This window comes from Eriocheir sinensis, chromosome 4 (genome assembly GCF_024679095.1).
Source record: "Eriocheir sinensis breed Jianghai 21 chromosome 4, ASM2467909v1, whole genome shotgun sequence".
In the NCBI taxonomy this organism is placed as follows: Eukaryota; Metazoa; Arthropoda; class Malacostraca; order Decapoda; family Varunidae; genus Eriocheir; species Eriocheir sinensis.
The window spans coordinates 16,466,588-16,475,972 of NC_066512.1; the positions used below are offsets into that span (position 1 = coordinate 16,466,588).

At 41.9% G+C, this 9,385-nt stretch overlaps 1 protein-coding gene and 1 long non-coding RNA gene across 5 annotated transcripts; one reads left to right on the forward strand and one right to left on the reverse strand.

The window, feature by feature from the left end:
• Positions 1 to 519: 519 nt before the first annotated feature.
• LOC127009083 (COMM domain-containing protein 3-like) lies at positions 520 to 7,603 on the reverse strand. Of its 2 annotated transcripts, XM_050881853.1 has the most exons (5): positions 7,460 to 7,595; positions 7,128 to 7,352; positions 5,332 to 5,445; positions 3,792 to 3,919; positions 520 to 1,351 (listed from the first exon to the last, which is right to left on the reverse strand). In XM_050881853.1, the coding sequence occupies exons 1-5, from the start codon at positions 7,470 to 7,472 to the stop codon at positions 1,175 to 1,177; spliced, it is 657 nt and encodes a 218-aa protein (XP_050737810.1). In that variant the 5' UTR covers positions 7,473 to 7,595; the 3' UTR covers positions 520 to 1,174. The 2 variants fall into 2 exon arrangements, with proteins under 2 accessions (XP_050737810.1, XP_050737819.1); XM_050881862.1 differs by lacking the exon at positions 3,792 to 3,919 and having other exon boundaries at positions 1,203 to 1,351; positions 7,460 to 7,603.
• On the forward strand, positions 5,468 to 7,110 carry LOC127009096 (uncharacterized). 3 transcript variants are annotated; one of them, XR_007761586.1, is made up of 5 exons: positions 5,468 to 5,857; positions 6,240 to 6,421; positions 6,637 to 6,688; positions 6,726 to 6,855; positions 6,893 to 7,110. It is a non-coding gene; the product is annotated as an uncharacterized LOC127009096 (long non-coding RNA). The 3 variants fall into 3 exon arrangements; XR_007761580.1 differs by lacking the exon at positions 6,637 to 6,688; XR_007761587.1 differs by lacking the exon at positions 6,637 to 6,688 and having other exon boundaries at positions 6,266 to 6,421.
• Positions 7,604 to 9,385: the final 1,782 nt, after the last annotated feature.

The following is a 9,385-nucleotide window of genomic DNA, read 5'->3' on the forward strand; positions in this document are numbered from 1 at the left end:
TGACCTACTTCTGTTCCGTATGTGGGGCAAGGTGCAGGGGAGCACTGCAGTAGCCACTGATGGCCCACAGTGCTAACAGGTATAGTGAATAAAACTTTCCTGACTGTTTTTATGGCCCTGTTAGTACTGGTGCCACCACGCCACTTATTGCTACTACTAGCTCAGGAGAAAATGATGACATGTACTGAGGGGGGCCATGGAGATCCTCCTATCTTGGTTAGGGAGCCACAGAACAAGAAAGGTTGGGAACCACTGTCTTTAACCATTGTGTAGGTGCTTCAAACGTGACATCTTTCGAGGATATAATTCCTATCAGTGTTCAGGGGTCACTAACAAACAAATATGAGCACACACACAAACATACACACAAAGTGATGTGAATTTTCCTCATTTGACTAAACTTTCACCATAGAAAATGTCATTGTGTATTTTAAGTTAGATCTACAAATGAAAAAGGCCTTCCAGAAGAAATTCTCCTTTACACTATTATGCAGAAGGATGACATGAAAACAAAATCTATTCAGTTTTATGATAGAGATGTCATATGAATGCTCACATTTTTTCTATGCTCAGTTGATACAAAACACTTTAAATATATGCATATTCTTAAACAAACTGGTGCTGGAATCAATAAAATATCACAGTGAACTGTATATTACAGTGAAGACACAGCAATCATTAAGAAAAATCTTCCCACAACGCATGGATGTTTCTGCTACTCCCTAGACTGCACATGGCCAACATTCTACTACTGTGCCTGATCACACTGACCTTTGGAAGATAAAGACTTGAAAATTAATAAATATTCTTAATGCTCTAAGTATAAAAAGCAGTACATACAGGGTTCTAGTGAAGGAACATAAAGTCCCATAATCATTCTTACCCTATGTGCACAGCCATGGAATTATGGACCAACGCTTGATGTTCTCGTCTCCCTCTGGAGCCCTCCATAACATGTGGTGCCATCCCTGTACTACCCTCTCATACAGGTAACATGCTAGAGTTGCAAGTACATAAAGGAATCTCTTTTATGTTAGCCTCAATCAAGTCATGAATCACAGAGAAAGAAAAACCTGAATAAATACAAAAAGGCTGAGGAAGTTAGCACCAACATTAGTAGAATATGAGCAACTTGAAATGTTTGATAAAATACATTCTAACTGAAAAACTTTAATCAACTGTTGCTTGCATATTTTTGGATGCAGCGAGAGGCCTGTCTGAGCCTGGTAACAAGGTGAGTGAGCTGAGCCAGAGAGCACGAGAATGAGACCTTGCCACGCCCTCCCCCTGACTCCTCTGTGTGAAGGGTCACCTGGTACATGGCTCCACCTCCCTCCTCACCGTCACTACTCTGTCAACAACAGTAACCATTGGCAAATCATCTATTTAAAGCTATCAAAGTATTTTTCAGGTAATCAAAAAGGGAGGCATGAAATGGTACTAATTCTGGACATGTGGTTAATGAGACAATGGGCAAAAGTAACTCAGGGTCTTAGAAGGGAAAAATATAAAAACTTAAGAGAAAAAATGGAGCATTATGGAAGGTAAGGAGATTTAGGTAGGGATGTGGGGAACTGAAAAATTGATGAACACAAATGGGGAGATACTTGAATATGAATGTGAGGGAATTCTGGGGGAATCAGGAGGGATATCAGGGGGTTTATGATCATATGAGGAAAGTGAAAGTATGTAAACCCAAAATATCCAATAGCAGCAAAGGTGGATGGTATAAATATTAGAGAGTAATGATATGCATGCCAGTCAAAAGTCTAATATACAATGTGTGTCTAATTCACAGCATTAAAACTTCCTTTATACTGCTAAATTGTGCTGCAATAAAGAAATATGAGGTTATGATGGTCGAAGAGGAAAGTAAAAACTGTAACACTAATACAGTATAAAAGGTAATGTAACTTTAAGTGGTAGAGGTGTTTATATGCCTAGGAGTCATGAATGGAGGGAGTGTGTCTATATGACTATTAATATTTATGGTACCCTGTTCCATCCAGGACCCCCCAGAGGGAGGTGGCCATGGATGGCAGTAGTGATGATAAAGAATTGTATTCCAGAGATGATGAGTCCTCCTTCCAGACATTTTCTTGCTTGCATGTAAAGCTTAGTTTTATTTTATCAAGTTTCCTCACTGTGCAATTAATCTTTGAAAAGTATATTTAACCCACCCTAATAATTCAGATAAAATACTACTACAGGTTGAGCTTCCAAAATCGTGAAAGGTCGGGACCTTGGGGGCACCGGATCATAGAAAGTTCTGGGTTATGGAAGAACTAGAAATCAGACATAAACCATAAAAATACATAAAAAGCAAATGAAAATATATACACTATACTTACATAAACTGAGGTTAGTATTTCAAATGCATAAGTAGCCATCCTCACAGCATTGTTGGACTGGCACTCTGTCTAGTGTCTTTATATAAAAAGTCCACCTTCTTTGAGACAGAGTTTTCTTTTGTCACTGCACCTCCTGAGCAGCTTGGACATACCCTAGCCATGGTGTTTCAGTAACAGACAAAACAGAAGTCACTACAAGAGTGGACATTCCACCTCCTTGTCCTTCAGTGACAAACTATTGTTTTCATGAGAAATAAATAGGAGCAGCTGCAGCACCAATAAAACATGTTCATTGGCCATTACTGAGTACCAACTGAACTACTATGCTTTAGTATATATCTCATTTATCTAACTATTTCTAATTAATGAAATTTGCATGATTTATTGCAATTAATTCAATATAACTCTGAGGCCTGTACAAATACAATGGGTGACACCAACATTTTTTCTTTAGCTCTCACGATGGCGCAACTACAGGGCTTCTGTGGTGAAGTATTCAGCATGTCTAGCCATGAATCTGTAGACCTGGGTTCAAATCCCAGCCTAGGCTTATTCACCCACCTGTTCATCCTCCCTTTTGGTCTGGGCAATAAATGGGTTTCAGTTGAAGGTAAACTGTGGTAACCCACACCTGCCCAGTGCACCGGGGAAATGGTTCTTGCCTGCCACAGGCTTGGGGGCCAATGCAATAAAGATGAGAACCGAGGCCACATGCATCTATACGTATTGTATGTCCCCAACTTTACTTTTACCACAACTACAAACCACAAGAGATTTTACACTTATTAATTTCATTCTTAATAATTTTACTGACTGAACTATACAGTATTTACAGCATTATTGTGATGCCTGTAAGAGTACAATGTGTGATGATAGCCTTCATGCTCTGCTAAGCTGGTGCTGGTGCATGCCTGCCTGCCAACAGCAATATTACTATAATTCATTAAATGCTTTTCATTAAACTCCAGAGAATTTATATTGCAAAACACCTGTGTTGATACCATGTATAAAACCAGTGTCCACCAGACTATGGTGTTCAAGCTCTCAATCCCATGATGGCATGTGGCTGCCTGCTCATAAAAAAACACTATATTCCCTATTTATTCCGGTTAATATTTCAATGACGGAATTTTACATTATTCACCACAACAGATATCAGCAAGAGATTTGTGTGGAAACATGTGACACTGGCAAGCACGTTTTTGTTCCCAACATCGTGCTAGGCCGAAAAGAGGGAAAAAATCACAAGGTGCTGGATTAAAGGCGTTTCTACATTATAGCAGACCGGATTTTTGAAGCACAACCTGTAGCTACTAATCTTTTCTTTGTTCACTCTTCACCAAGAGTGTCAAAACAAGTGCAAAGTTATCAAAACTCCTAAGGCTTTTCATGTAGTTTGAAGAAAAAGCATGATCATTATTGTGGTGCCATCATACTTACTCTAACATGGTAGCTCAGCTTCCAGTCAATGTCAACTATGTGAGGTGGGAAAGTTCCGAGGGAGGCAAGCTTTGACTGTAAGGCTGACCGGTGTGACTCTACAGCCTTTGTGGTTTCATTTATTCTTTCTGAAGCACAATAAATTCCCAATGTAATTATATTCTTCACAGTTCTCGTTGCTTGACTTTTCAATAAAATGAATCAGCTTAATGAATTCATTAGTTCTTTTAATGGTTTACCCACTTTACTCAATGACAATATTTCATTGTAAACCTCTGACTTTTTTCTGGTCACCTGAGTAGAGTTTTCATCATAAAAAAAAGGTGTAAATACAGGCATAAAATTACAGTGTAACAGGCAATAAGCTGGAACCATTACAAATCCATGGTACCTGAGGCAAAGTTTAGCAGAAAATTGCATGCCTAATCCTAGCACATGGTCTTTTTTTGCTATGACAGCTACTTTTTGGATGGCAACAACATTGGAAGATGCAATAGTGTGGTACAGGCGACCCCCAATTATGCAAACAGGTTAAGTTCCTGAGAAACAGTTCAACAAGCAAAATTTATTGTGAAAACCCATTCTGACATGGGTAACGATGAGTTTAATTGGGATATGATTTCAGTACCCTGGTTTTTCTCCCATTCAATGGTATTAACCCCTTTTTGGCTCAATTTGTATCAATATATGAAAATTTCATTACTCTAAACTCATAATTTACAACTTTACCTGCTCAGCGGGTTGTTTCTATGGGAGACAACTTTGAGTGTGGGAGAACAAGGAATGTCCACCAGGCTAGTGGCTTGAACAAGTTGATAGATCCTGCCATGAGATGCTTAAGATGACAAGGGAGCCTACATGACAACTTGTGTGGAAGGACCATTGAGGTCGGTGTCATAAGGTGGGCAAAGCGATATGCACCCCCGGAATATGCTGCTATCGATTGATTGATTGTGCAATATTGGTCTTAATATTTTATTGCAACAAGTTACTATCCCTGAGATTAAGGTGTGTTAGGGTGATAAAGTGATAGATTAATAGTTTTACCAATTTTTCCTAGTTGCTTGGTGAATAGCTACACAAAACAGACTTGTTTGCTCCACATAAGTGATAAGTTAGGACTACAGGCATGAGTAATAAAACTGAGTTTTACTTAATATTACTGAAGTGGATTGTTCATGTTTTCTTCATTAGTGGTACTGTGGTGGAGGAGGGTAAGAAGTGAAGCAGAAGATGTGGAATGTTAACAGGAACCAACTGGCTGAAAGCATGCTTGGTTTAAAATTGTACTGAAAAAATCTGTTACAGCAAATTTTAGCATTCGTTAAATGACTGAAGGGTAGAAAAGCGTGATGTTCGTTTATGCAAATTTTCATCGCTTGCACATTCTTCACGCAGGAGTCGCCTGTAAGTAACTGCTACTTTACTTATCAGAAATAATTTCATTTTTTAGCATGCATGAAACTGAACATAGTTCACACCTAACTAAAATAAAAAAGACTATGGGTCCAATACAAAGTGTTATATTAATAAATATTACCTGAAGGCCAGTTTAGATCCTCTAGCACGGATGTGATCACCGTGACGTTATGTCCATCCCGTACCGCCTCCAGGAACAGTGTTGTCAGAGCTGCATGGCATCGTGACACACTACCTGTAGACAAGATAAAGATGAATATCAACTTATATGTTTCCACCATGTCTCCTTTTTTTCTCTGGTTACTTAGTGTCTGCAGACCTGTGTGTTGACATCTTTCCTTATGTCAACTTATATCTAGTGACCCATCTGATGAGGAAAGACCCCCAAAACCCACTCAGCTAGTGGGGTACCTCTATAGCCAGACTGGTAGAGGAGTGGCTTCCCATTCAGCCAGTTGCAGGTTTGACCCACGCCGCCAGGAACCTTTTTTGGGTCTGGATTAATTTCATGTGTGTTTCTTGACACGTAGATGTCGTGTGGATGTATGAAAAAGTTGAATTCCGTGTATTACAAATCATGGTGTATTGTGTTAGTTTAGAGTGCAGGCAGGTGGTGTGTCGGAGGTGATAGTTCAGAGTGATGGCAGGTGGTGTAGGTTCAGGGTGCAGGCAGGTGGTGTGTCAGTGGTGATAGTTCAGGGTGCAGACAGGTGGTGTGTCAGTGGTGATAGTTCAGGGTGCAGGCAGGTGGTGTTAATTCAGGGTGCAGGTAAGTGGTGTTAGTTCAGGGTGCAGGTAGATGGTGTTAGTTCAGGGTGCAGGTAGGTGGTGTTAATTCAGGGTGAAGGCAGGTGGTGTTAATTCAGGGTGCAGGCAGGTGGTGTTAATTCAGGGTGCAGGCAGGTGGTGTTAATTCAGGGTGCAGGCAGGTGGTGTTAATTCAGGGTGCAGGCAGATGGTGTGTCAGTGGTGTTAGTTCAGGGTACAGGCAGGTGGTGTGTCAGTGGTGTAAGTTCAGGGTGCAGGCAGGTGGTGTTAGTTCAGGGTGCAGGCAGGTGGTGTTAGTTCAGGGTGCAGGCAGGTGGTGTTAGTTCAGAGTGCAGGCAGGTGGTGTTAGTTCAGAGTGCAGCCAGGTGGTGTTAGTTCAGGGTGCAGGCAGGTGGTGTTAGTTCAGGGTGCAGGCAGGTGGTGTTAGTTCAGGGTGCAGGCAGGTGGTGTGTCAGTGGTGATAGTTCAGGGTGTAGGCAGGTGGTGTTAATTCAGGGTGCAGGCAGGTGGTGTTCGTTCAACGTGCAGGCAGGTGGTATGTCAGTGGTGATAGTTCAGGGTGCAGGCAGGTGGTGTTAATTCAGGGTGCAGGCAGGTAGTGTTAATTCAGGGTGTAGGCAGTTGGTGTGTCAGTGGTGTTAGTTCAGGGTGCAGGCAGGTGGTGTTAGTTCAGGGTGCAGGCAGGTGGTGTTAGTTCAGGGTGCAGGCAGGTGGTGTGTTAGTGGTGTTAGTTCAGGGTGCAGGCAGGTGGTGTTAGTTCAGAGTGCAGGCAGGTGGTGTTAGTTCAGGGTGCAGGCAGGTGGTGTTAGTTCAGGGTGCAGGCAGGTGGTGTTAGTTCAGGGTGCAGGCAGGTGGTGTTAGTTCAGGGTGCAGGCAGGTGGTGTGTCAGTGGTGTTAGTTCAGGGTGCAGGCAGGTGGTGTGTCAGTGGTGTTAGTTCAGGGTGCAGGCAGGAGAAAATAACCTGAAGAACCCCCTGCACCAAGACACCCAAGTTCGGCTCTACAAATTAGAGAGACCTGGAACCACTGCAGAATAAACCAAAACAACCAACATCAGGTGGATAATCGGGTGGTACGTCAGTGTAACGCCAGGAAACGTACTAAAACTGTAATGGTATTTTTTTCACCCCACAGAGAATTAGTGCTCACCATCATCGTCTCCACCGGGATGAGTAGCCTCGGGGGGACTCTTGGTGACGTCCTCTGTGACTGTCTGTAGGAGGTGCTGGAAGGTGGCGGGGACAGTCTTGGTCGTGTCCCCCAACAGACGCAGGGCAGCCGAGACCTCCGCCGACAGGTCCATCACGAGGCAGGAGGAGTGGCTGTTGTGGCTGTCAGGGAGGCGTGATCGGGACGTCCGGAGGCTCCAGCTGTCTAAGGAGAGGCACACTAATCTATTTTCACCACGTATTATACACTTTATCTTACATTTCTACATACTATTAATTTCTTTAGGAATATGGAAAGAGAAGCATACTTACTGTTATGAGGCATTAGTTCAGCTGTTCTGTAATTCCACCTTGCAAAGTGTACAGAAAGAGCTCCGGGCAGGGTGCAGTATATAAGTGTGCGCAGTGAAGTAACTAATAGTGTGTAGTGAAGAATCTAAGTGTGAAGAAGAACTAAGGAGGACCTAAGAAGCGATACAAAGCGGAACAGACCAAAAGAATATGAAGAAGAATAAGAGGAAGTCCTGGTCGGGGCGAGGGAATCGAACACAGCTATGTTTACAAAGTTTAAGCTTAACAATTGCTATCACAGCCTGGGGGGACATTGGAGCACTCGTTAATGGTGTGTAATAATATTCTGAAACATAATCCTCACGCGTCATTAGATTTAAATACGATATGAGTGGCTGGAGCTCATGTTTAGTGTTAGCAGACGACGAGTCAAGGCAGCGGCGCGAGGTTGACGTTGTGACCCGTGTGTGTGGTGCCCCGTGACCTGACCTGCCCCTTTGACCTGGCTCCTGGGCCGTGGTGGAGGTCAACGTACTGCTATGGTCTCAGTGAAGGTACGGGGAACGCGGAGTGACGGTGCCAGTGCCAGTTCCCGTGTGGTCAGCGAGTGGCGCTAAAAGTTTGGACAAGTTTGAAGATGTGTCACATGCAAAGGTGAGTGTGGTGGCCTTGTTTTGTGACCTCCTGGTGTGGGGGGAGAGTTTTTGTTACGTCACATGTGTGAGAGACGTGTCTTTTTATTACAGCTCAAAGAGCAACTCAAGGGCAACAAAAAGATGTAAGAAAAAAACCCGCTTTAAAAAAAGCCCGCTACTATACAGTAATTTATGTTTATCATGCAAAATTCATATCTATATATATATATATATATATATATATATATATATATATATATATATATATATATATATATATATAATGGTGGTGTGTTGCCATTTTCCTTATTGTTTTGTTTGTGAAGAGGAAAGCAGTTTTGCTTCCATGTTTTAGCTATATCATTAATGCACCGCATCTTTCCGTTGTGCGAATTATTCCCCAAAGTTTAGAGATAGCTACGTGTGTTTGGACCATCATCATTGCCATCCCTGACATACCAGAAGCAACATAAGGGCAAAATTCTATACCCAAAACATCAGAAGGGCTCACAATTTCAATATGACTTATAAACGTTTCTAAACAAACGTCTAAAGCTATACAATAGGGCTAAGAAATAAACATCTGTATATGTAAACTAAATACTTGATTTGGCTACGTCAACTACGGCTTAGTGCGGCCTTACGTGCTTCATTCCTTTAAAATTCAAGTTGAAAATTTCCTACAGTCTAGACCTCCTTTCCTTCCTCTTACGTAAGCACTGCTTAACTAAATGGATCGGCCCCGTCCCATCGACTGGTGGACGCTGGGTAGAAGGGGTGAATGGAGCTGAGCCATCAACCAGCTGTGAACACTTGTTATGAGTTGTGAGAAAAGGAAGCTGTGGCGGACGTGGGGGGTTTGAACTGGCTGCACTACTGTGGCTTTTTGTTTAAATGTTCTTCTTATGTAACGCTTACTTTGCATACGGTGAGCCAGGCATAATCTGTCTAGAGGTTCTTGTATCTTGAATATAAGAAAAGCCACCAGAAATTCCCAATGCGTGGTATATTATATATATATATATATATATATATATATATATATATATATATATATATATATATATATATATATATATATATATATATATCAAGTAAGCTACATAACTACAAGGACATAGCAACGAGACTGCCAGTGCGACTTACATAACTGCGGTACCAAGGGGTTAGGAGGGTGGTGTAGGTACATATTCTCACCCACTTTTGAATGTAAATAATCATTTCTACATCACGGGATTTGAAGTATGTTAATATTGTCTTGCCTCCACGACATGTTATTCCGCGCTGTTTGTAGACAGGATTATAATTGATG

Excerpts from the sequence above, each read along its gene's own strand:
- LOC127009083 (XM_050881853.1), bottom strand. Across the intron at positions 5,446-7,127 it reads TCCCGGTGGAGACGATGATG|GTAGTGTGTCACGATGCCAT; the intron begins GTGAGCACTAAT and ends TCTTGTCTACAG. Across the intron at positions 1,352-3,791 it reads AGCTGAGCTACCATGTTAGA|AGTAGTGACGGTGAGGAGGG; the intron begins GTAAGTATGATG and ends TGTTGTTGACAG.